The sequence below is a fragment of the Ranitomeya variabilis genome, chromosome 4, assembly GCF_051348905.1.
Source record: "Ranitomeya variabilis isolate aRanVar5 chromosome 4, aRanVar5.hap1, whole genome shotgun sequence".
NCBI classification, from domain to species: Eukaryota; Metazoa; Chordata; class Amphibia; order Anura; family Dendrobatidae; genus Ranitomeya; species Ranitomeya variabilis.
In genome coordinates, this window is record NC_135235.1 from 113,525,821 (window position 1) to 113,552,742 (window position 26,922).

At 41.4% G+C, this 26,922-nt stretch overlaps 1 protein-coding gene across 1 annotated transcript in view; it reads right to left on the bottom strand.

Annotated features, from left to right (window-relative positions):
* Positions 1-580: 580 nt before the first annotated feature.
* Positions 581-26,922, bottom strand: part of PPA1 (inorganic pyrophosphatase 1) — an 88,643-nt gene continuing 62,301 nt past the window's right edge. The window contains exons 7-11 of the mRNA XM_077259140.1: positions 24,693-24,820; positions 24,401-24,486; positions 10,671-10,740; positions 8,839-8,878; positions 581-972 (exon numbers count right to left, since the gene is read on the bottom strand). Of these exons, the coding sequence (XP_077115255.1) occupies positions 941-972; positions 8,839-8,878; positions 10,671-10,740; positions 24,401-24,486; positions 24,693-24,820 (356 nt within the window). The 3' untranslated portion in view covers positions 581-940. The remainder of the gene's footprint in view (positions 973-8,838; positions 8,879-10,670; positions 10,741-24,400; positions 24,487-24,692; positions 24,821-26,922) is intronic.

Consider the following 26,922-nt stretch of genomic DNA (forward strand, 5'->3'; position numbering starts at 1 on the left):
GGTGCCAGTTATTCAGATATAATGTGGCTTATGGATTAAAAAGTAGACCCCACCTTGAATTTTGTACTGACCTTTTGAATACTCTCTTTGGTCTCCTTTTTCTCTTTCTTACCAGCCTGTAAGCAGACCTAGCTTAGGTCACGACTCTGAAGTCAATAAGAGCTGGCATTGAAAGCCAACTATTCTTTACTCAAATAGAATGGTAAAAAACATGTTATTGCAAGTGGTGCTCAAAAAAAAAAAATAAAATAAAATAAGTGAATATATATATATATATATATATATATATATATATATATATATATATATATATATATATATATATATTTTATAATATAGTGGTCCACTAAGATGAAGGTTGTCAAAAAACGTAAACAAAAAGAACTTTATAATACCAGTTGAAAGGCAGTAACTATTTTAAAGAGGATTACAAATATTCTTTTGATAAGAGCGGGTGGAAGGTCATGCTATAAGTGTACCTTACTGCATGTAACAGAAGAAATTGTAACAGAATGAAAAATCCTCCTTCAAATGTTGAGTACTTTATTCACATTGAGGGCAAAAAACACCAAAAGCAGAATTTATCAACAAAGTAGCTTTATTTGTTTCTATTGTACAGGAACCTACTCAGAGGTTTAGCAGATTTCAGCATGCCAATTCTGCGGTATGTTTTGATAAAACTAGCGAGAAATAAACTGAAGCCTAAATTGCTGCTGCACAATGAAGATAATGTTGGTGCCGTTAACAGTAACCCATTTGTGGCTGCAGCAGCTCATCATACTCATCACTCCGCACTACATAAGATCGTCCAGTGCTTGACAGGGTTACCGCGGCTTCTGTTTACATGGCCATGTCTGTTCTGTCGATATTGTCTCTATGGTGCAGATCAAATCGCCTAGGGAAAGGCATGCAATAATAGCGAGAGGTCTCCACCGGCTAATTAGTTCTTCTGATAATAGTACCACTTGTCCACTGCATATGCCATGAAAAGGAGAGAGAAAAAAAGAAGAAAAAAAAAAAAAAGCAGGTGGGCGAGAGGAAAAAAACGGAAAGAACATTTCGGTCACAAAGAAACAAAATGTATTGGTTATGCTTGAATGAAACATTGCCTACCTTTCCAAACCTGATAATTGCAGCTATTACTTTTTTTTTTTATATATATATAATTGAATTACTTAGCTAAAATGCAAAATGTTACAAGTGTTATTTAAAACATTATGGGGGCGAGTCAAAGCTTTTATGCCAGAAAACTAATATAAAATGCTTTGAAAAGTCACAAATTTTTGTGCAACTCGGAATTGTGCAAACATTTTGTAACCATGGTATTTTCATGTCAGTTTGAAGCTGCTCAGACAATATGTTGGGGTAGAGCGTGGCAACAACCGCCTGTCAAATTCTTCAAAATGGATGGTGATTTTTATACCAGAAATGCACTGACTGGAATAAAATTTCTGGCAACATGCAACGGAGGAGCCGAATTCATAGAGTGTTGTGAAATTCTTAAACTCTGTATCATACTTCAGCGAACTCTTCATTAGGAATACTGTATGATTCACCAGTCTTTAAAGGGAACCGTCACCACTTCTGTCCCATCAGCTAAAAATATCATTTTATTCAGTGTCAGCTATGAATTCCCTAAATACTTATGTAACCCCCTGACTCCCCATGTATCACCCATAAAAACCTTTTATATTTCTCCCGCGATGTATGTTAATAGGGTCTGATGGGCGTGTCTTCGGTTCACTCACTCCACCCCTCTCCGCTGCTGCACGCGGTCCTTGACGTTGATGACAGATCGCTGTGAGATATCGCGTCCACACAAACTTTCTCGTGCGTGCACAGTATGCTTTGCCCAACTGCGGGCAAAGTCGAAAAGCAGAAGTGCGCACGTGCGAGAAATCATTTGACTGCACAGGCGCAATATCTCACAGCGATCTGCATCATCCACGTCAAGGACTGCGCGCAGCAGCCGAGGAGAGGGGTGGAGTGAGTGAACCGAACACACGCCCATCAGACCCTATTAGCATACATCGCGGGAGAAATAGAAAAAGTTTTTTATGGGTGATACATGGGGAGTCAGGGAATGCATAGCTGACACAGAATAAAATAATATTTTTAGCTGGTAGGATAGAAAAGTGGTGACAGGTTCCCTTTAAGGAGTTGACCCCTGAGCTTCTATACATTTCCAGCAGAATAATATCTGGACTCATGATATTGTATAATACTTAGAGACCCAACAAAATAATGCCTAGCAATGTGTCAGGCTACAATGTATAAAAATACAGAATACAATGGCTTTTATATTATAGGCATAGCTGAAAGATGTCCTAACCTTCACATTTTACTAACTAGGGTCCAGTAAATGGTCTCATTAGTGAATTCTGTGCTAGTCATAATAAAACCAACTCAGATTTTAATTGGCTTTTTCTCATGAAGCAGATACTTCATGAAGTGTTTGTGTCAACCCAATTAAGAACGTGCCAAGAGCTTAGTTCACTTAAAATACCGCAGAGAAAGAAAAATATACTAATATGAAATAGCACAATTAGGCCATACACAATCGATAGTTGTTGGCAAGTCAAGTCATGTATGGTCCCCTCATACAACATGCATGCTCTACCAAGTGTGCATATCTTGTCAATTTGGAAAGGGGAGTAAGTAGCTGTCAGCCCCCACTGGGAACGGCCTATTTCACCAGAGGAGTAAGTAGCTGTCAGCCCCCTCTGGGAACAGCTTATTTCACCAGAGGAACAAGTAGCAGTCAGCCCCCACTGGGAACGGCCTATTTCACTAGAGGAACAAGTAGCCGTCAGCCCCCTCTGGGAACGGTTTATTTCACCAGAGGAACAAGTAGCCGTCAGCCCCCTCTGGGAACGGCCTATTTCACCAGAGGAGTAAGTAGCTGTCAGCCCCCTCTGGGAACGGCTTATTTCACCAGAGGAACAAGTAGCCGTCAGCCCCCACTGGGAACGGCCTATTTCACTAGACTAGAGGAACAAGTAGCCGTCAGCCCCCTCTGGGAACGGTTTATTTCACCAGAGGAACAAGTAGCAGTCAGCCCCCACTGGGAACGGCCTATTTCACCAGAGGAGTAAGTAGCTGTCAGCCCCCTCTGGGAACAGCTTATTTCACCAGAGGAACAAGTAGCAGTCAGCCCCCACTGGGAACGGCCTATTTCACTAGAGGAACAAGTAGCCGTCAGCCCCCTCTGGGAACGGTTTATTTCACCAGAGGAACAAGTAGCCGTCAGCCCCCTCTGGGAACGGCCTATTTCACCAGAGGAGTAAGTAGCTGTCAGCCCCCTCTGGGAACGGCTTATTTCACCAGAGGAACAAGTAGCCGTCAGCCCCCACTGGGAACGGCCTATTTCACTAGACTAGAGGAACAAGTAGCCGTCAGCCCCCTCTGGGAACGGTTTATTTCACCAGAGGAACAAGTAGCAGTCAGCCCCCACTGGGAACGGCCTATTTCACCAGAGGAGTAAGTAGCTGTCAGCCCCCTCTGGGAACAGCTTATTTCACCAGAGGAACAAGTAGCAGTCAGCCCCCACTGGGAACGGCCTATTTCACTAGAGGAACAAGTAGCCGTCAGCCCCCTCTGGGAACGGTTTATTTCACCAGAGGAACAAGTAGCCGTCAGCCCCCTCTGGGAACGGCCTATTTCACCAGAGGAGTAAGTAGCTGTCAGCCCCCTCTGGGAACGGCTTATTTCACCAGAGGAACAAGTAGCCGTCAGCCCCCACTGGGAACGGCCTATTTCACTAGAGGAACAAGTAGCCGTCAGCCCCCTCTGGGAACGGCCTATTTCACCAGAGGAGTAAGTAGCTGTCAGCCCCCTCTGGGAACAGCTTATTTCACCAGAGGAACAAGTAGCCGTCAGCCTCCTCTGGGAACGGCTTATTTCACCAGAGGAACAAGTAGCCGTCAGCCTCCTCTGGGAACGGCCTATTTCACCAGAGGAACAAGTAGCCGTCAGCCCCCTCTGGGAACGGCCTATTTCACCAGAGGAGTAAGTAGCTGTCAGCCCCCACTGGGAATGGCTATTTAGAGGAACAAGTAGCTGTCAGCCTCCTCTGGGAACGGCCTATTTCACCAGAGGAACAAGTAGCCGTCAGCCCCCTCTGGGAACGGCCTATTTCACCAGAGGAGTAAGTAGCTGTCAGCCCCCACTGGGAATGGCTATTTAGAGGAACAAGTAGCCGTCAGCCCCCACTGGGAATGGTTATTTCATCTGAGGAACAAGTAGCCGTCAGCCCCCTCTGGGAATGGTTATTTCACCAGAGGAACAAGTAGCTGTCAGCCCCCTCTGGGAATGGTTATTTCACCAGAGGAACAAGTAGCTGTCAGCCCCCTCTGGGAATGGTTATTTCACTAGAGGAACAAGTAGCTGTCAGCCCCCTCTGGGAATGGTTATTTCACTAGAGGAACAAGTAGCTGTCAGCCCCCTCTGGGAATGGTTATTTCACCAGAGGAACAAGTAGCTGTCAGCCCCCTCTGGGAATGGTTATTTCACCAGAGGAGTAAGTAGCCGTCAGCCTCCTCTGGGAATGGTTATTTCATTTGAGAACAAAATGATACGGTATGTTGAAATCTAAGAGCCCTATCCATCTTTTTGATGACATCTTCTGCTGGTAAGGCTGCTAGTCATATGCATTAGACTATTCACACACCATAGGAAATTCATGTGAAAGACATCTTAAAGCATATGTTATTTAGAAATGCTGTAAAAAGTCCTAATTAAAAGACACACAAGAAGACATACAGAACATAAAACTTGTGTGGGGGCGCCATGGCTATTATTGTGACACTTGTCTTTGAATAACTTTGTTCTCGCCTTTATGGTACAGAATTAGAGAAGATGCAGACAAGAGTACTTACCATTAGCGTGTGATCTGAAAACATCGGATGCACTCGGAACAATATTATCCCATAATGTGACTATACATGACAGATAGTTCCCTTGGACGCCATCAGTTTGAGGGAAAAAAAATGCTGCATGCCAGAGTCTGATCCAATATTCAGATCGCACTTGGCCACGCCATCAGACTGAACTCGATGACATCTAAGTGCAGTTCGGTTTCCACGAACTGACAGAATGGAATAGATGGAGATCTTTTTTTCTCCATCTTCTCCTCATCTGAGAGAATTGGATCACACTATGCTCACACGGATCTAAGTTTGATCAGAGTGTCTTTTGCATAATTGACCCTTTCTCTGCTCTCCTGGAGTCTATTCTTACTTACCGTTGAGTATTGACTCATTCTGGAACTTATCTGCACATATGACACACTACGTTTATGACGTCATCCCAGTCATTTTAGCTTGGCTCACCCATATGTTTGGTGTAGTTTTAACCTTTTTTTTTCTACCAAATTTATAAATAAAATTTGATAGGAAAAGTAATTGATCATCATTCTAATAAAGCCTGTGTTCTGGTTTCCTTCTGCTCTAGTTATATATTTTTCCTAAGCTTGGTTCATTTATGATCATTGGTCTATGTATGGACTCCGCCATTCAAAAGATCTTAAAGGGAATGGGTCACCATGAAAATACGGTCCAATCTTCAAGCATCAAGTTATAGATTAGGGGGAGCCAAGGTGATATTTATATGATTAAATGATGAAACCACAGGTTATAATGAAAGGATTAATCCTCCCAAGCTGTCTATATGGACATGCAGGCCATAGAAGGCTGAATAAAATGATACCGTGATATCTGCAACCAAATGTCTTATTCTAGAGAAATCCACATTTTTTTCTGACAAGTCAGACATAGATCTCCCTTAGAATCTGCCTCCAGAGATTAATCTTAACCCCTTCACACTGCAGCCCATTTTCGTTTTTGCGTTTGTTTTTTTTTGCTCCTTTTCTTCCCAGAGCCATAACTTTTTTAGTTTCTGTCAATATGGCCATGTGAGGGCTTGTTTTTTGTGAGGGCTTGTTTTTTGCGGGAGAAGGTTTACTTTTGAACGACACCATTGGTTTTACCAAACCATGTACTGGAAATTGTGAAAAAAAAAAAAAGCGTGAAATTCCACAATGGTTTATTGGTTTTTTTTTTTACCATGTTCGCCAAATGCTAAAACCAACATGCCATTATGATTCTCCAGGTCATTACGAGTTTGTAGATGCCAGAGGTGTCTAGGTTGTTTTTTTAATTTGAGTGGTGAAAAAAATCCAAATTTTGTTACAAAAAAAAAAATTCCATCATTTCCGAGACATGTAGCGTCTACCATTTTTCGTGATCCCGGGTTGGGTGAGGACTTATACGTGTCGAGCTGATGTTTTTATTGATACCATTTTACTGCAGATACGATGTTTTGACCGCCAGTTATTGAATTTTAATGCAATGTTGCAAAGACCAAAAAATATATAATTCTGGAGTTTTGACTCTCGTTACGTTGTTTACCGATCGGATTCATTATTTTTATATATTGATAGATCGGGCGATTCTGAAAGCATCAATACCATATATGTGTATTTATTTTTTTAATTGTTTTATTTTGAATGGGGCGTATGGTGGGGTGATTTCAACTTTATTTTATTTGTTTAATATTTTTAAAACATGTTTTTCTTACTTTACACTTGCTTCAATAGTCTCCATGGGAGACTAGAAGCTGCGATCATCCAATCGCTTGTACTACACAAAGTAGCCCTGTGCTATATAGCAGAAATACTCGCTTGCTAAGGCTAGTTTCACACATCAGGTTTTTGCAGTCAGGCTCAATCCGGCTAATTTTCAAAAAAACGGATCAGGCGAATGTTGGCGCCGGATCCGTTTTTTTTCCCATATACTTGTATTAGTGTCGGATTACCTTGTGTTCTGTCCGGTTTTCGCCAGTTCCGGCAAATTTACCGTATCTGGAAAAAACGTCCATAGCAACGTTTGTCTCCGGCGAAAAAGCCAGAAGCCGTTTGCTAGAATGGAAGCCGGATTTTTTTTTTTTTTTTTTTTTTTTTTTTTTTTAAACTGAGCGAGCTTCAAACTTTTTTTTATACAATTATCTGGATATGCTAGTCAGATCGGTCAAAAAAACAGATCCGTTGCATCAGTTTTTCACAGTCTGCACCGGATCCGTTTTTTCCAACATTCGCCGGATTGTGCCTGATGCAAAAAACCTGATGTGTGAAAGTAGCCTATGAGCGCCGACTGTTGGGCGTCATTCATAGAAATCCAGCAACGACAACCTGCAGACCCCGGGTTGTCATGCCAACCCATCAGCGAGCCACAGTCACGTGACATGGGCGTCGATCAGCAGGATTAGCTACATGCTTCCGGCGCGATTATGTTAAATGCCGCTGTCAGAGTGACAGCAGCATTTAACAGGTTAACAGCTGCGGATGTATCGCGATTCCACCTGCGGCTGTTAGGGTCAGATGTCAGCTGTTCAAATCAGCTGACATGTGCCGGAAAAGACGTGGGCTCAGTGCCAAAGCCCATATCAAAAGGGGGAGGCCCGACATGCGCCGTACAAGTATGTTATGTTGTGAAGGGGTTAAATGAAAGCAGGAGTTACCAACGTTAGACATGTAATGACTGACCGTCTGCTCTCCTGATCTACATGCCTCACACTGGTAAAGCACTTTTTCATTAAAATTAAGAAAAAAAAAAAAAATGTGGATTTCTCATTTTATTCAGCTTCCTGTGACCTACATGACCATATAGACTACTTAGGAAGGTTAATCCTACTGGCAAATTCCCTTTAAACTTTTTTTGGGATTATCGTCCCAGTGAAGTAAAACTCTCTTACACAAAGAAAGCCGTCAGTGACCAATAGGACTGCCAATTACAGAAAAAAAGCAGAGGACCAATCTCCAATACAAAAAGTGGACCGGTTTTATTCCTACTATTCCCATGACTATTCTGATTTTTTTATTTTTTTTTTTATTTCTTAATTGGTTCAACAGATATGGGTATTTTAATTAATTTGTATAGTCTTTACCAAGGGACCAATGCTCATGGGGTAATAATGCAGAGCAGACTAAAGACATGCCCCAGAGGATCCTGTGAGCTATGCCCCCTTGGTAAAGACAAAAAATAACACTAAAAAGGTCCATATGTCTGGAAGCAGATATCAGACTTAAGAAAAACAAAGTGGAATATTTAAGGGAGCAGCAGGAATGAAATTGGAAGAACATAAATTAGTCACTTCTGACCTGGTGACAGGTCCTCTTTAAATGATTAAAGCGCAGGAAATACTGAATCTGGTCTCACAAACTACATACCAATGTGCTCCGCTTTCCTTGCTCTATAACATGGTGCTTGCACATTGCACAGATTGCCATTAAAGAGAACCTGTCATCATGAAGATTCAGTCCACACTGGCGTTTTATTCAATACGTCGCAATGCGTCGTTTAAGGGAAAAAACGCATCCTGCAAAGTCGTCTGCAGGATGCGTTTTTGCCCCATAGACTAACATTAGCGACGCTTTGTGACGCATTGACACGCGTTGCAACAGTCGTGACACGGTTGCGCCGTATTGTGGCGGTCCGCCGGGAGCAAAAAACGTTACATGTAACGTTTTTTGCTGCCGACTGGCCGCATTTTCCGACCACGCATGCGCGGCCGGAACTCCGCCCCCACCTCCCCGCACCTCACAATGGGGCAGCGGATGCGCTGGAAAAATGCATCCGCTGCCCCCATTGTGCGGTGCATTCACTGCTAGCGTCGGTAACCTCGGCCCGAAGCACTGCGACGGGCCGAGCCCGACGCTAGTGTGAAAGTAGCCTAAGATATTGGGGCGTTTCAATGGGTTTTTAAAGATCAGACCTATCTAAGGGCTAAAACTACAGCATGGCCGCATACTGCTCTAAATAAAGGAACGCTTAATTTGCCTACCATCTACTGGGATGGGTCCACCAGGTCCACATGGAGGTGTCTGAAAGAAAAACCAACAACAACGTTTATTCAAAACTTTAAAAAGCTGAAACATTTCCTAGCAAAAAATGGAATGTGCAAAGTATGAAATCAGATCAGAGTAGCAGCAGGACCCTGCAAAGTAGTAATTAGGGCTTTTCTATTGGAAATAAGGTGAATGCAGCTTTGGTAGGTCTGATGAGCTTATAAAGCTATAAATATCAGATTTCAGGGTTGATGGTGAAAATGAAGATTTTAGCTTCAGAGTGCTTTTTGAGTCATCAGTAGTATATTCCCAAATCTGAAGCAAATGGGTGTCCGTACGTAAGGAAGCCATGTCAACCTACTTTCGGTGGGAATATACAGAAAAGCCTAGACACAGATCAGTTAACGAGTCTAGAGGGCTGAGACTAGGCTGTGAACATGAGTACTTGGTGGGCCAGCCCAGAAATAAGCAGGGTGGTGATACCGCTCTACCATTTTGCACGCTCACTGGCTTTGACATAACCAGACCCCTAGATAGTCAATGACGCAGCATTCACTTTAAATGTACTTCAACCGGTCTGTGTCTAATAAGCAAAAATGAATTGCAGGATGAAAGACTTCGTTGTCATCGTCCTACAAGCTGAGCTAATGGGGCAGAACTACCTACTTGCTGGCAGATAGAAAAACCATGTAGGAGTCATATCTACCAGCCAGTGGGCATCTGTCTCAGAAAGCTGTGTGATGCCTATTAGTACAGCCAGAAAAGAGCCTTGTATTCCCCGCAGAGATTAGCATGCTGCGATACCGATGCACCATGTTTATTCATCACCTGGAAATTATTAAAATGTGAAGTGCTTTATGGCTCTGTGCAGCGCACCTATTCATTACATCAGCTCCGCTCGGAAGAGATTAGGCATTTATTTATAACTACTGTCGTTGAAGATGCTCCATCAATGCCATGTTCCAAAAAGCTGAAACACAGCATGCCTAGGAGGCTACTCCATCAATGTCTCAGCAAGCATACTCTATCATTTGCTACATAAGTACTACAATTACATCAGCCATCTATTGTGCAACGATTGATGCCATTCATAAGTGACACAATCTGCTTGATTTCAGTCATGTTTTCTGTCCAGTTTTATCATTCCACAGCCATTCCAAAAAGAGAGCAGTCTGACTCCACGCTCGTGGCTCTGGTGCTCCCGCTATGAGACATCTGTAAGAAACCGGTCACCAGAGTCATCCTGCCCAAACCACGAGCAGCATGAATGGCAGTCTGGCTGCACACTTCCTGCCAGGTCTATTTTTCTCTGAAACTCGACAGCATTTCAGAGAAAATATAGCCAGAAGATCCGACCAGGGATCTCTCACCTGATTCATGATGCCAGCAGATTGGGTACCTTCAATCAGAACCTGGCTGCACGATTTCAACAAGGCATGTTATTCTTTCCGGTGTTTGAGAGAAAATATAGTTAGAAGACCTAGCTGGGGACCATATCCAGAGACTAGACCACTGCAGGTGATTGGTCAGGATTTTATCCTAGCAAGAGAAAAGGTCAACCACCTAGGGCAGCGCTGGAAGAAACCGGCGAAGGGGGAATAATATGCAGGCAATTAGGATTTTCCCAGTACATGTTTAATGGATGGTCAAATGTTGTTCATAATGTGGAAAATTTTGTAAAGTTTTGGCTAAGGCTTAAAAAAAGAAAAACAAACCCAGAACAAAACCTTAGTCTTCCTTATTTCTTTAATATATGGATTCACATGAGGCATGCAACAATCAGTATGAAGCAACATATACAAAAACAAGGTCAAGGCTGCCAACTCACCGCTTCTACGATGGCCTGAGCTTCAACTGGCTTACAAATGAAGGGGCTTTCATATACCGTGGTGTTAGTGCTGAAAAAGAAGATCATCAAAATGACATTACCAACTCTAAACGTTATACTAGAAAGGCAGATGCACCTTAAAATAAATAAAGAACATTATGAAGGGTTTATCCTTCTCTACTGAAAACAAGGCCAAATCCTTATTTCAAACAGGAACTTCCACACATTTTAACAGGGTTGTCTGGTTTCAAATTTTGTGGCCATAGGGTTGCAGATCTATCAAATTACAATCATAGCTGAACCACCCGTGTCCAGCGCTGCCTCCCTGCTACTGCCCCAGTCTCTGCTGATCGGCCGCAATGGTGACATCACATCTACAGCACAGAGAAGCAGCGCTGGACAAGAGGGTGGGTATCGCCTGTGATTGGCAACAATGTTTGAAACAGGAAAACCCCTTTAACACAGCCACCTATAAAATGGCTAGTGTGTATTAGATTTTCTCTACATAATACCCTAAGGGAAAGTTGATTTCTCTATTGTCACACAGACAATATATAGGCATGCTACATGCCATCTCTGTTATTTGCACATGCAATCACACATCCAGTATTGACAATCAATGTTCTTCATAGGATTCCTAATTTAGTGGATATACTAGAATAGGATACAATACTTACTGGATGCTATGTCAGTACTGTGACCTAGCCTGGGCAGGAAAATTGTTTAAGGAGTAAAAGGGGATTGTCCAGGGAAAACAGGATAGGTGATAACGTGTTGATTGGTTGGGTTACAACAGCTCAGACCCGCAACGATTGGCAGAATGGGGAACTTTTGTCCCTGTTAGAATAGAATTGTAGCGCTGTTGTGCCGATTGTGTTCCCTTCATTCCCGATGGGGCTGTCAAGAACTCATGAATTATCCACCAGTTAGATATCCTAGTCAGGGAAATTCTGCCAATCTGTACAAGTTATCAGCGGTGGATATGTGAACATTTGTTTTCACTGGACCCTTTCATCCATGAGTTATTTATATTTTACAACATTGTTCCTCAATCATTGGTTTAGGGATCTTGGCCCCCAAACAGGGCTCACTAGCTTCTGGTAGTCCTAGAAACTTCTGTGAACTTGTGGCACCAGGGGTGTCACAGTATTTCTGAAACATGGTGTGTAAAACCAGGTAACTGGTTAAAGGGAATGTTCTAAGAATTTCAAATTATCACGTATCTACATTATAACAGGTAAGTGTTTAATTGCCAGGGGTCACCACCTGTCAGAGAAAAGGAGTTTCCACTGTACTTTATCTCCCCCAGTCCTGTAGACTTGGATAGTGTGGCACCTGGTGATGTGAAGTGTTAGTTTCCACCACATACAGTGTTTTGCATTTATCCTAAAAGATCTACTTTGGCCTCATCTGACCAGAGGACCTTTTTACACATGCCTTGTTGGGTATACAGCTAGCATGTGGAAGAAGATGTTCTGATTAGTTGAAATCAAAGTAAACTTTTTGGGCTAAATGCAAAGTGCTATATGTGGCTGAAAATCAACACTGCACATAAACCTGAAAACACCATCCCCATCAACAAACATGGTGGTGGCAGCATCATGCTGTGAGGATGCTTTTCTTCAGCAGGAAAGGGAAGGTGGACATAGTTAATGGGAAAATGGGTGGAGCCAAATAGAGGCTGCAAAAGACTTGAGACTAAACTTAAACTTACTGCCAGAACTACAATCAAATGGTTTAGATCAGAGCATATTCCTGGGTGTGATTGTTCCACAGTCCAGACCTAACTCCCTTTGAGTATCTAAGGCATGTCTTGAGATTTGCTGACCATAGAAGCCTCCATCCAATTTCACTGAGCTAGAGCTAGTTTGCAAAGAATAATGGGCAAAGATTTCAGCATGTAGAAGTGCAATGCTGGTATAAACATACCAAAAGACTTGCTGTAGCAATTGCAGCGAAAGGTAGTCCAACAAAGTATTGACTCAGGGGGCCAAATATAAAAGCATGTCACAATTTTCAGATTTATATTTTTCAAATATTTAGAAAACCATGCATCATTTCCTTTACACTTCACAAATACCTGCTACTTAGTGTTGTTAGATCACATAAAATACAAGTTAAGTTTGTGGGTGTGTTGGGTATGAATACTTTTTGAAAGCACTAATACTAGAGTGAAAGCAGTGTCACTAGGGCATATGTAGAGAATCCATCACTTTCATTATTCAGTTTTGCTCTACATAAAAATCGATCATATCTGAAAGTAGCTATAACCTTAAAAAAAAAATAAAAAATTTTGAATGACCGTTTTCGGATATCAAGAGGACTCTGTGGGTGCATTCACACAAAATATCTTTCCGTTCAAAAGATTTCCTGCACTGTATGAAAGTAACTAACTAGCCAAGAAGGCTTGTGATAGAGCCATTTTTTCAAAGGAGCCTTTGACTAAGTAGAGCCAACATGTGAGCTCCATCACTCAACAGGCACGGCTAGGGGGGGGGGGGCTCATGTTCCATCATTAGTAATATCAGCAGGAAAACGCAAGTTGTAAAATGGAGAGCTGCTCTAATGTGAATATATTGGTCAGTATGTTGAATATCCTTGTGCAATCTTCTTTAATAACCATTAAAGTTAAATATGGCACACAGAAAATTCTATATTCTCACATACATTATACTTGTATAATATGTGCCATTATAGCACATTACGGGAACCAACCAGATAACTGCCTCCACAAGCACCCTGCCTTGTCACAGATTGTATTGTATAGAAATGGTACCTCAGACGTTTCCTCAAAGTCATTAGAACACACAAAGCTCAGGGGGCCAATTATATAGCATGCTCTCAGGCCGCTACTACTGGCTAAGCTCTCTGCACAATCTCCTCTGATGTATATGTCATGGATTGGCCTCCTTGAGAATGATCTGTAAAACGTGCCCTATTCCCAGTGCTTTTGTCATTTAATATGATCATTCAAGGACAGTCTGTTTTCAAAGATAATAGAGCATTTAATGTGTCAGATTCATTCCTAGGGTCGCTCCTTAAGTCAAAATGAAGGAAACTTTTAAAGGCCATTTTAGTAATCAGGATTTAAAAATATAATTTTTTTTTTTATATTATGTACAGTGAAGGAAACAATTATTTGATCCCTTGCTGATTTTGTAAGTTTGCCCACTGACAAAGACATGAACAGTCTATAGTTTTAAGGATAGGTTAATTTTATCATTGAGAGATAGAATATCAAAAATAAAATCCAGAAAAATCACATTGTATACATTTGCATTTTGCTGTGAGAAATAAGCACCACATTATTCGGATTATAAGACGCATTTTTTCCCCCAAATTTGCCGCGGTGGAGCAGGGTCCCAGGGTCGCTGCTGGAGGAGGCAAGAGTGGAGCGTTGCTGCAGGCCGCAGGCCAGGATGAGGGTGTGTTCGCATGTGCGCCGCTGCGGGTATTTGGTGGTGCGGGAGCTTTGCCGACATTTTGCACTTACATGGTTTACTATGCGTTGGACTGCGGGAAAATGCCTGCCGGGGGAGGCGCATGCGCAAATGGAGATCTCGGCACCAAGATCTCGGGAGATGAGATCTCAGCCCAAAACAATGTTTCCACCTCCATGCTTGACAGTGGGGACGGTGTTCTTTGGGTCATAGGCAGCATTTTTCTTCCTCCAAACATGGAGAGTTGAGTTAATGCCAAAGACCCCATTTTTTGTCTCATCTGACCACAGTACCTTCTCCCAATCACTCACAGAATCATCCAGGTGTTCACTGGCAAACTTCAGACAGGCCTGCACATGTGCCTTCTTGAGCAGGGGACCTTGTGGGCACTGCAGGATTTTAAACCTTTACGGCATAATGTGTTACCAATGGTTTTCTTTGTGACTGTGGTTCCCGGCTGCCTTGAGATCATTAAAAGCCCCCCCTCGCCGTGTAGTTTTAGGCTGATCTCTCACCTTCCTCATGATCAAGGATTCCCCACGAGGCGAGATTTTGCATGGTGCCCCAGATCGATGTCGATTGACAGCCATTTTGTATTTCTTCCATTTTCTTACTATTGCACCAACAGTTGTCTCCTGCTCACCCAGCTTCTTATTTATGGTTTTATAACCCATTCCAGCTTTGTGCAGGTCTATGATCTTGTCCCTGACATCCTTATAAAGCTCTTCGGTTTGGCCATGTTGTTGAGGTTACAGTCTGACTGATAAATTGAGTCTGAAGACAGGAGTCTTTTTATAAAGGTGACTATGTAAGGCTAAGTTCACACTTGCGTTGGGCAGAGCAGTGTACTTCCTCCGGTAAGCCCTGCCCACTGCTGCACCTCTTCCATTCAGCTCCGCCTACGTTTGCATGCATCCTGCGTATCCATCTTTAACATTAGGTTTGCAAGCCATGCGGATGTATCCGCATGGGTCATTTTGACACTGCGCTGACCGTAACAAAAAATGCAACATGTTGCGTTCAACGCAGTTTGGCGCAGTGTCCAAACAACGCATGTGGACGCATCCGCATAGCCTGCATACCCAATGTTAAAGATAGGTATGCAGGACGCATGCAGACGTAGGCGGAGCTGAGTGGAAGAGGGGCAGCAGTGGGCAGGGTTTAACGGAGGAAGTAAGCAGCCCGCCACAGCTCTGCCCAATGCAAATCTGAACTTAGCCTAAGACAGCTGTCTTTAAAGCAGGTAACGAGCTGAGTAGGAGCGTCTAACTGGTCAGTAGGAGCTAGAACTCTTAATGGTTCGTAAAGGATCAAATACTTATTTCTCACTGCAAAATGCAAATTTATATAATTTAAACACTGAGATTTTCTGGATTTTATTTTTGATATTCTATCTTTCAATGTTAAAATTAACCTGCCCTTAAAATTATAGACTGTTCATGTCTTTGTCAGTGGGCAAACTTGCAAAATCAACAAGGGACCAAATGTATGCATGCGTATATATGTGTGCATATATGTATAATAAATATATATATATATATATATATATATATATATATATATATATATATATATATATATATATATATATATATATATATATATATATATATATATATATATATTTTACACACACACCGTATATACTCGAGTATAATCTGACCCCCCTAATTTTGGCACAAAAAAATGGGAAAACTTAATGACTCGACTGTAAGCCTAGGGTGGAAAATGCCACCAATAAAAGTAGGAAATATATCTTGGTACCGTCACCATCATTAAGCTGCAGAACAATAAAATAGAGACATCACTGTATCAGAAGCCAATCGACCATCCAACATACCTTAAATGGGACAGTTTCCATCCAAAACACATAAAAAACTCCATTGTCTACAGCCAAGCCATCAGATACAATCGTATTTGTTCCAACCCAATGGATAGAGATGAACACCTTGGTCGCCTCAGAAAGACCTTTTTGAATCAGGGCTACCATCCAAGAACAACTGAAAATCAGATCACAAGAGCCACCAGAATATCAAGGAATCACCTGCTACATTACAAAACTAAAGAAGAAAATAACCGGGTACCTCTAGTAGTTACCTACAATCCAAATCTGGAGGTGCTAAGGGGAGCTGCAGGGAAATTACAACCTTTACTACAAAAAGATGCCAGACTACAATCCATTTTTCCAGACCCCCCACTACTGTGTTTTAGGCAGCCCCCAAATCTAAGAAGCATCATTGTCAGAAGCTCCCTGTCCTCTCCAACAGCTGCAGGAACCTTTCCTTGCAAACAGAAAAAATGCAAAACCTGTCCATCTACAATGACCACGGACAAGATAAAGATCCCCAACTCACATCAGGACTACAAGATACCAGGTACATTCAGCTGCATCACATCTAATGTGGTGTACCTAATTATTTGTACTAAGTACTAAATGTCCAACTGGGGGTCTGTATGTGGGGGAGACAGGGCAGAAACTGAGAACAAGGATGAACTCTCATCGCCATACAATAAAAGAAAAAAGAATGGATATACCTGTGGCAATACATTTCTGTCTCCCAAATCATGACATTATGGACATGAAATTACTTGTATTAAAGGGTAACTTCAAATCGCAGAAAGACAGGAGAGTCTGGGAATATAAACTGATGACGACCTTTGACACTAACTGCAGGAATGAATGTGTCACACGGATTTATGTCTTTTTACATCAACTAACTACAACTAAGGAACTTGCCCATCAGACCATGTGGGGGTCATCACAACAGACCCTAATCACAGGACAATAAAACATTCCTTATCTAAGAATTGGCCTAATATTTATGGACGTAACGGTTTATCACCCATGGTAATTCTGCTTCATGTCACCTGGCTTATCCATGGTTTTTTTTCCCCTCACCTTTTTTTTTTTTTTTTTCCTATACTATGTTGTGCATAAATATGTGATTCTTCAGAATTTGTTTTAGTCTTTGCCTGATGAAGAGACGCATGTAGTCTCGAAAGCTTGCAATTTGTTACCATCTTTTCAGTTAGCCATTAAAAGGTATCAACCACTGAGGACTCTCAATTCTAAATATTTTACCAATAATGCTCCATAAAGTTTATGATGGCCCCATAAGATGCTCCATATTAAAATGTGCCCCATATAATTCTGCATAAAGGTTAATAATGGCCCCATAAGATGCTCCATAAAGATATTTGCCCTATATAGTGCTGCACAAACCTTGATTATGGCCCCATAAGATGCTCCATAAAGATATTTGCCCCATATAATCCTGCGCAAATGCTGATTATGGCTCCATAAGATGCTCCATACAGACACTTGCCCCATATAGTGCTGCACAAACATTATGGCCCCATTCAGACCCTTGCCCCATTTGCTGTTGCTGCGAAAAAAAAAAAAAAAATCACATACTCACCTCTCCGTTGCTCAGGCCCCCAACACTTTCAATATTTACCTGCTCCTCGTTCCGGCGCCGCTCCATCTTCAGCGTCTTCTGCACTGACGTTCAGGCAGAGGGCGCGCACTAACCAAGTCATCGCGCCCTCTGACCTGAGCGTCACTGCAATAGACGCTGAAGAGCGGCGCCCGAAACGGGGAGCAGGTGAATATCGCGCAGCGCTGCGCTCCCCTCCCCGTTATACTCCCCTGCTCCTGGTGCGGTGCAGTCCCTGCTTCCCCGGCACCGCAGCTTCTTTCTGTACTGAGCAGTCACCGTTACCTCTCATTAAAGTAATGAATATGCGGCTCCACCCCTATGGGAGGTGGAACCGCATATTCATTACTGTAATGAGCGGTGCAATGTGACCGATCAGTACAGGAAGAAGCTGCAGCGCAAGGGAAGCAGGGACCGCGCCAGGAGCAGGTGAGTATAATTAGACAGCCCAGGCTCCCCGTCCCCTGCAGACCCCTGTGTATGACTCGAGTATAAGCTGAGAGGGGGACTTTCAGCCCAAAAAAGTGGTCTGAAAATCTCGGCTTATACGGTAGGTAGGTATGTATGTATGTATGTATGTATGTATGTATGTATGTATGTATGTATGTATGTATGTATGTATGTATGTATGTATGTATGTATGTATGTATGTATACACACACTGTATATACTCGAGTATAAGCCGAGGTTTTACAGCCCAAATATTTTATACCCCGTATATACTCGAGTATAAACCAACCCGAGTATAAGCCGGGACCACTTATTTTGCCACAGAAAAACTGGGAAAACTTAATGACTAGTATAAGCCTAGGGTGGAAAATGCTGCAGCTACTGGTAAATGTCAAAAATAAAAATAGATACCAATAAAAGTAAAATTAATTGAGACATAGGTTAAGTGTTTTTGAATATTCATATGGAATTAGAGCCCCATATAATGCTCCATACAGTTTATGATGGGCCCCATAAGATGCTCCATACAGACATTTGCCCCATAAAATGCTGCACAAATGCGGATTATGGCCCCATAAGATGCTCCATAGAGATATTTGCCCCATATAAAAAAAAAAAAGACATACTCACCTCTCGTCGCTCGCATAACGCTTGGCATTTGCCACAGAACACCAGGATTGGCAAATTCGCCACTGGGGCCCTGTGCTCTTCACAGATGAAAGCAGGTTCACACGGAGCACGTGACAGTCTGGAGACGCTGTGGAGAGCGATCTGCTGCCTGCAACATCCTTCAGCATGACTGGTTTGGCAGTGGGTCAGTAATGGTGTGGGGTGGCATTTCTTTGGAGGGCCGCACAGCCCTCCATGTGCTCGCCAGAGGTAGCCTGACTACCACTAGGTACCGAGATGAGATCCTCAGACCCCTTGTGAGACTATATGCTGTTCCCCAGACCTGAATCCAATTGAACACATCTGGGACATCATGTCTCGCACCATCCAACGTCAACGTCACGTTGCACCACAGACTGTCCAGGAGTTGGCTGATGCTTTAGTCCATGTCTGGGAGGAGATTCCTCAGGAGATCATCCGCCGCCTCATCAGGAGCATTCCCAGGCGTTGTAGGGAGGTCATACAGGCAAGTGGAGGCCACACACACACACACAAACTGAACATCATTTCCTGGTCTTGAGGCATTTCCACTGAAGTTGGATAAACGTGTAATTTTATTTTCCACTTTGATTTTGAGTATCATTCCTAATCCAGACCTCCATTGCATATTAATTTTGATTTACATTGATCATTTTTATGTTTTATTGTTCTCAACATATTCCACTATGTAATGAATAAAGATTTCCAACTGAAATATTTCATTCAGTGACATCTAGGATGTGGGATTTTAGTGTTCCCTTTATTTATTTTTTTGAGCGAGACACTTTCTGCATACCATATATAACAATCTTAATCATCTTCACTTGGGTTATTTATTTAAATGACAGAGACCTTTTCATGACAGTTATTAATTGAGCATTTAATGAATTGGAAAAAAAAGATTTCAGTCTAGGATAGCAAAATCAAATATCTAGATACAACCAGAAGGCAGAGTGATAACTGAGACACATCATTTCTTCTTAATTATGTCAGACGTAAAATTGAGTAGGCCCAGAATTATAAACTGTTGTCTGAAGTATTGACTCTTCTAATAGGACAAATATTTACCTCTAATATATTATCTCCTACAGTTTACTTTGTTATCTTTGCAATACAGTAATGCATGGCCACTGAACAATTAGGCTATGTTTCCACGGTCTGGAATGGCAGCGCTTTGGATTTAGCAGACACACACCCTGTCCAAAGCGCTGCCGGGTTTTGTACGTGCGGTGATTCCGCATGTGTTCATTGAACACATGCGGAATCGTCGCATCCTACACATAGAACGGTGCTAATTATCTTGCGGAGACTGAGTCTTCGCAAGATAAATAGACATGGTGCGGTCTTTAAAGACGCGCCACTGTGCGTATACGCAGGTCTGCCACTTGCACCTTTGTACGCATAGTGGATATGGGATTTCATAAAATCCCCTCCACTAGGCTTTAACATCTGGATGCTGCAGCTGTATGCAGAAAATATGCCACGTGGAAACATACCCTTATGTTTACTGATATGTTGATTAGATGCATTGTCCATGCCAGCCAGTTTGTTTGCATTCCAAAAAAAACTATGCAAATAGATTACATAATCAAACTATGCAGGATGGCCTCGTTCACATCTCTCTGACCTCTGTATGCTGCTTAAAGGCCAGTTGTAAACTACAGTAAATAAAGAGACTCTTCTCCTTTAGAGTTTCACGGACCAGATCAGCTTAGGGGACTAGGGCCCTGGCTGGAAAAACACAGGACTGCTTCATTAACCATCACTGAAATCCCAGAGACATCGTAAAGAATCCAGATTGGTACACCTGGCCACATACCTCACTGCTCTCGGTTAGCTTCCTAAGCCTGTTACCTCCTCGGTGTGGGATCCTGCCAAAAAGCGGGGACCCACTGGTGGGGCTATTCGGCATTGGAAGCAGCTCTAATCCCAGCGAGTCAGCAGAAGGGTCAGACTCTAATTTGCACCATCTTGGGTATTTGCTGGGACTGTTCTGTAGTTCTGTATGCTATTGTGTGTTGGTGGCTCAATAAATTATTGCCACACCGTTTTACTCTCACCCTATGTTGTCTGAGTAGTGTTTTGCCCACGGTGAGAGAGAGCGGGTGTTCAGTGGTATGAGCGATGGTCCATGCAGTCTTTCTAAAGACAAAGGGGCCAGTGGACTAGAGCACCCACTGACCCCGTGTTTACACAATAACCATTAGCTTTGTTGAACTTAGTTGCAAATTTGAAGCTAGGCTTTTTGTTAAGTGGGGCAAAGATTTTTTGCGCCAAAATAAATGTTAACCCACAAAATAACCTTGGCTTGGTTAAATATGTGTGACCTGTCCTACATAGGTCAGCAGGTATACAGAAGTGTGGGCTTTTTAACACATTTCATGCTCAAGTGTTCAGATTAATCTTTTTGACTATGGTACTTTAGTAGTCTTCAGATGGGAGTCCATAGTCTGGATCTTATGGTCATACTGTATTAGTGTGCTTCAACTGTATCATTATCTGATAAAGGATTTTTATTCTGATTTTGGCATGACATAATCCCATCACTAAACACCTTGCCATGTTGATCTTCCTGCTGGCACTCAAGTGCACACACCCAACTGGCCCGATAGCTCTGGCCCGATAGATGTGCTTTGTGTAAAACACAATAGCTGATCTAGGTGTGATTTAGTATAGGTTTTTGTGTTTCAAAATGTAATCTATTTAGATATTTTCCCCATTCCAGTATGTTCATTTTGATACTAGATATGTGCAGATTTAGGACTATGGATTGAGCTGGCAGTGCTACTGTTAATCGGTAGCGCACATGCCGCCAGTCTGACCTGTCAATCTTCAAGAGCATACTGCTCCTTACCTGGCAACCAGGAAGCACGGAGGCGGAGGAGCAGTGCGCTCCTGATGATACTTTTCTTTTTGAAAAAGGGGTTGTTTTAAAAAGTGTAACGATGATCCAAACTATGTGCTCTCCTAAGCAGCAAGCAGAGAAAGCTTTACGCTAAAGTATAGTAAAAGGTAGCCAGTAACATAGGCAATTTGCTGTAAACTAAATAAAACTAAATAAATAAAAAATATAAAAATCCCTTTGTTCATGAGATGTGAAAGAATTTTTAATAAGACAGAAACTTGCTTGTTTTAACAAACACGTTGCAATTTTAGCCATTTACCAAGTTGAGACAATCCCTTCAAGAGATGTCTTGGGGGCAGAATCACATAAAAGAATGACAATGTAGTGTTCTATGCAGAGCAGACCGATATGCAAGACACTGGGTGATCAACAAGCGGTTAACAAAAATGCTGAGAGGCTTTTAACGGTAGGTGGCACCCTTTGCTTTTGTGAATGGAAGATTGCATCAAGTCTCACTCTGCAGCAAAACCCTCCGCTCTGCGCTTGGATGTAGATATAAAACATTTGGTTAGTCGGAGGAGCTGCTCACTACACATCACTTAATACTGAAATGGCTGAGTTTTGTGAAATGGCCATTACTGCCACTAACCTGGATAAGAGACGCAGAGAATCACACAATTGGCATAGACATTAGCGGCAGAATAGATTGTATAGAAGAGCGCAATTATTTTTAAAGTGGTATTATTTCAAGATGCCAACAAGTCAGCGTGTTCATCTTTAAGGGGTTTTAACCCCTTAAGGGCACAGCTAATGAAATTATAGACTTTTGTATTCTCACATTGAAGAACTATTACTTTATTTCTCCATCAAGGGCATGTTTTTCATTAGAAGAGTTGCTTTTTTTAGCGCATATTAATATAGAGTCCCAGATCCCCTATTCAGACGACACCACGGCTGACTTGACAAGTTTGGTGGCGCACTTTCTCAACTGTATTCAGAGCTCACATAACTACATAGAAGGAGTCAGGCATGCCCAGCCATGCTTCCAGGAATTGCAGCCATCGCATCAGTAGGAATGGGGATTAAGGGACCCCCATTTTGGAGACAGATGTTGGTTCCATAGGTGAAACCAGCATTTGTTGGATACCCATGGTATATTTCATGGATGTGCTATACATGTTCATTACCCAGCTACTCTTAATTATTTTAACTTTTAATTAAACATTTGTATAGTACCACTTGAGTACAGGACCCTGCAGTAGAGGCCGAAACTTCAGCAGCAATTTGCTCAAGCCATCATTTAAGTTACTTGAATCCCTTTTCCACCTATCAGTATGTGCCAATGGGAGGATATGAGAAGGAAACAATATGGCTGCTCCTAAGCAGCTCTTCCTGCACAATATGTACTAGTTTTTACGTTGTCAAAGCACAGCTCTGGATATGCAGTAGAAGAATAAGGGCTTGTTCACACTCCACATTTTTGCAGGGTTTATTTTGTACGGATTCGCAGAAAAAAAAAAAGTGCATGATATTTCTGAAATCTCATGCAAATATTGATTTTTTTCCTAGCATATCTGAACCAAAGGACTTTTTTCAGAGTCTGCAAGCCCATCAATTCAGCATTTTTGCAGCATTTTTCAACTACACAAAAAACACAAGACAAAAAAAACACTTTAAAAATGCATTAAAAGAGGCAAAAAAAGGGCAAGAAAGTATTTTACTCAAACGTTTTTTTTTTTTTTTAACCAGAAAAATCTGCTGCAAATACTCATTGTGTGCACATAAGCTTAAGCTAAAAATGCAGATAGCATGTACCGATATACAGTATTAAGAATAAGACTGTCACATGAGTTGTTGGGATCTCGGCAGGCAATTAAGATAATGTATATTTTATAGTCCTCTGTCCTTTAACATCCTTCAGAAGACCAGATAATGTCTGGACCACTGATCAGAATGCATCAGAAGCTAAGTGGGTATACTATTTTTTTTTTCTTTTAAGAAGGTAGGGAATGTTTAAGCTAGAAACCCATTTTTCACACATTTTAATCCCCCACGGGTCTTGATTTACTTTCCTGCAGCTGATTCATATGCCGTTCCCCCACATCACTGCTCTAGCCAATCAGTAATCTTCACAGTAAAGGCTGTAGCTACAGCACAAGATGGCTATAGCTAGTGATTGGCTGCAGCAGTCATGTGAGTATACAGCATGTGATCAGCTGCAGGGGCGAATAAGGTTTTTTATTTTTTCTTCATTTACTCTAAAACTTTCTCGATCTTTAAAAAAAAGACAAAAAAAAAACAACTGGACTAGGGACTTAATGCTCCGTTTAGCACAAGCGACTGGATTAATCTCCAACAGGGTGAGAGCCCAGGCCTTGTATGCTCTCATTTGTAACAGCTGTCTTAGGGCAAATCTCCTCAGAGGGGGTATACAGTGGACTCCGTGGTTAGCACTGTTGCTATGTAGCTCTGGGGTCCTGGGTTCAAATCGCAATAAAGGCAACATCTGCAAGGAGTTTGTATGTTCTCATTGTGTCTGTGTAGGTTTCCTCTGGGTTCTCCGGTTTCCTCCCACACTCTAAAGACATACTGATAGGGATTCTAGATTGTGAGTCCCAATGGGGACAGTGATGATGAGGGTTGTAAAGTGTTGTGGAATAGGATAGTGCTATATAATTGAGTAAAATAAAGATAATGGAACTAATCAAGTATCTGTGGTAAGGAAATGTCAGCATTTGTCCTTTTGTATACAGTGGCACTATACAGTCACAATAGGACATCCCTGCAGTCTGTGAGGTCCCATCCTTGAGCAGAGTAAACTGTACAGTATTTGGGACTGGAGTCCAGAAGCGTCAAACCTCACCTTGGTTTACACTGCCGTATGAAAGTTTTAGGAAAACTAGAACTTACCAGTTAATTTCTCCGCCATCTGTATTTTTGGTCACTAGCTCCTTCCAGTGAGCATGGGTACACTTGATCACTTCTATAGCAAAATCCTGCATAAAAACGTGGAAAGAACAGAATTTATAAAATGAGGGCACACAGCGTGATTCTAGCGACATCCATAGACTACAATTAAACTCTTATCATAAGAGCCATGACTTCAGCCTTCCGGATATTCGTATACATTACACTCCGACCCTTGTCCCGGAATACGATTTCTTTTTTAAATTCACATTTAAAATCAAAAATAAAAATATACCTTATTCTTAAATTCAGCATCAAAGGCGAATTGGTTCTCTGGCTTTCCATCAGGAACCTTGTACCTGCGAAACCAGTCGACAGTGGATTCCAGATAATTGGGTTTCTGTCTCCTGACATCCTCAATATCTGAAAGCAAAAGACTCCGCTATTAGCAAAACATAATCCAATTAGAGGTAGAGGTGTTTGCTGCCGTTACGAGTGATGAGGACTTTCCTGACACTGAATAGAAAGAGCACGGCTAGCAAACTCATCAGAACTACGAAATATGGATATAATGAACACCAAGCTAGTGTATAAAAGGCTCCGGCACAAAAAGTCTAAAATACTCTGATCTTTAAAACCTGAAGGCCTCATCATTTAGAGCCATCTTTGTACTTCTTTCCCGATTACAACAGGTTATTCCCTCTTTAGGCAAAACGGATTAATAAATCACATTAATAAACATTATAAAATGTATAAATGGAAGCATTGCACAGCAGCAACCCGTATAGTTTTTCAATGAGTTTTTTCACTTTCAATTGTTATTGACTTAACAGAACAGGATAAAGGACTGCACATAAGTTACCAAATATTAACGCTGAGATCTCCATCCTAGATGAAAGGAAGCTAATCTCCAGAGCAGTAATTGCTCCTAGCCAGCTGCCTTTTATAGTAGAGCCAATCACGGCTTCTTTTAGTACACAACAATATTACAGAAAGGAATTGGATATCCAGCGCCAGAAATCCTATGAACGCAACACCAAAGAATATATTTCTCACAGTACGTGGGGAATCAGATAACCGAAAATAGATGTGAGCCAGTTTTATGAAAAACTCTCCTGAGCTTTGTAGCAGACGTGAAGAGAATGCATAATATGGCAGAAAACAAAATGGATTGATATTTAGATTTTATCTGCAAATATATCTTATTTAAATGGATATTTTTTTTGTCAAAAGACATCCCATTTTATTTCAGAATGATTTTCCAAGGGTAAAAAGAACTCGTTAGTGCACTGTGTAATGGATTGCATATCAAGAGATGGCCATTTATTTTGCTCTTGAACAGAAGCCAAGGAAGAAAAAAAAATTAATTATTTCACAAAATCTTTGCAAACTGACACAAGTTGTACCCTGTGATGCCAAATAAGCTGACTTGATCTACCTTATTTTTTTGGAGTATAAAAGGCACACTTCTTAGCAAGAAAAAAACCTTGCTAAAAAGTGTGTGCATCTTATGGTAAATGCAAACGTTAAGTATTTGGTGCAGAAATTAGTGCACCATTTATGCATCTCTTGGCAGGAAAAATGCAGCATATAATTTTTAATCCGATTTTGGTGCAGGTTTTTCCCCATCTCATTACTATGAGCAAAATCTGCAGCAAAAACGCTGAAAATACAGATATAAATCTGTATCAAATCTGCAAGACACAAATAAGCAACACGTAAATGAGACTTCAGCATTCCCCTTCAGTTTGCTGGCATCAAGAAACCCTTCAGGGTTTTGTGACAAATCTGCAATGTGTGCACAGGCCCTTATGGTCCAGAGGCAACTTAATATGATCAATACAAGAGCTAGGAAATTAGCATATAGGTGTGGCATAAATCATGTGGTCAGTAAATATGTATATAAAATTATACACCAAGTGATGCATGGGACAGTGACAGAAAAAAAACAGTCATGATATTAACAATTGGAAAGAAAAAAAAACGACCATAAAAGCCCAGTATGGAGAAAAATGTGTTAAAATATAAATAAACCCATTAAGGATCAGGAAGGCAACAATAAGAATTACAAAAATGACAAAGATACAGATGCGCGCACCAAGAATTAGTTTGATAGCTGCAGACAATATTTTTATTCAGTGCTTGTAGCAGAGCTAAAATTTGTGTACTGTACATGCAGCAGTGTTACTTATACTGTATGTGAGCACAGAAAAATCTTTACATGAGAAGATGTGTCCAATCTTTTGGTCTGTACTGTATAATATATATATATATATATATATATATATATATATATATATATATATATATATATATATATATATATATATTGTACAGTATCACACACACATATATTATGTGTATATGTATATATATATATATATTGTATCGCACGTGTGTGTGTGTGTGTGTGTGTGTGTGTGTGTGTGTGTGTGTGTGTGTGTGTGTGTGTGTGTGTATATATATATATATATATATATACATATATATATATACACACACACACACACACACACACACACACA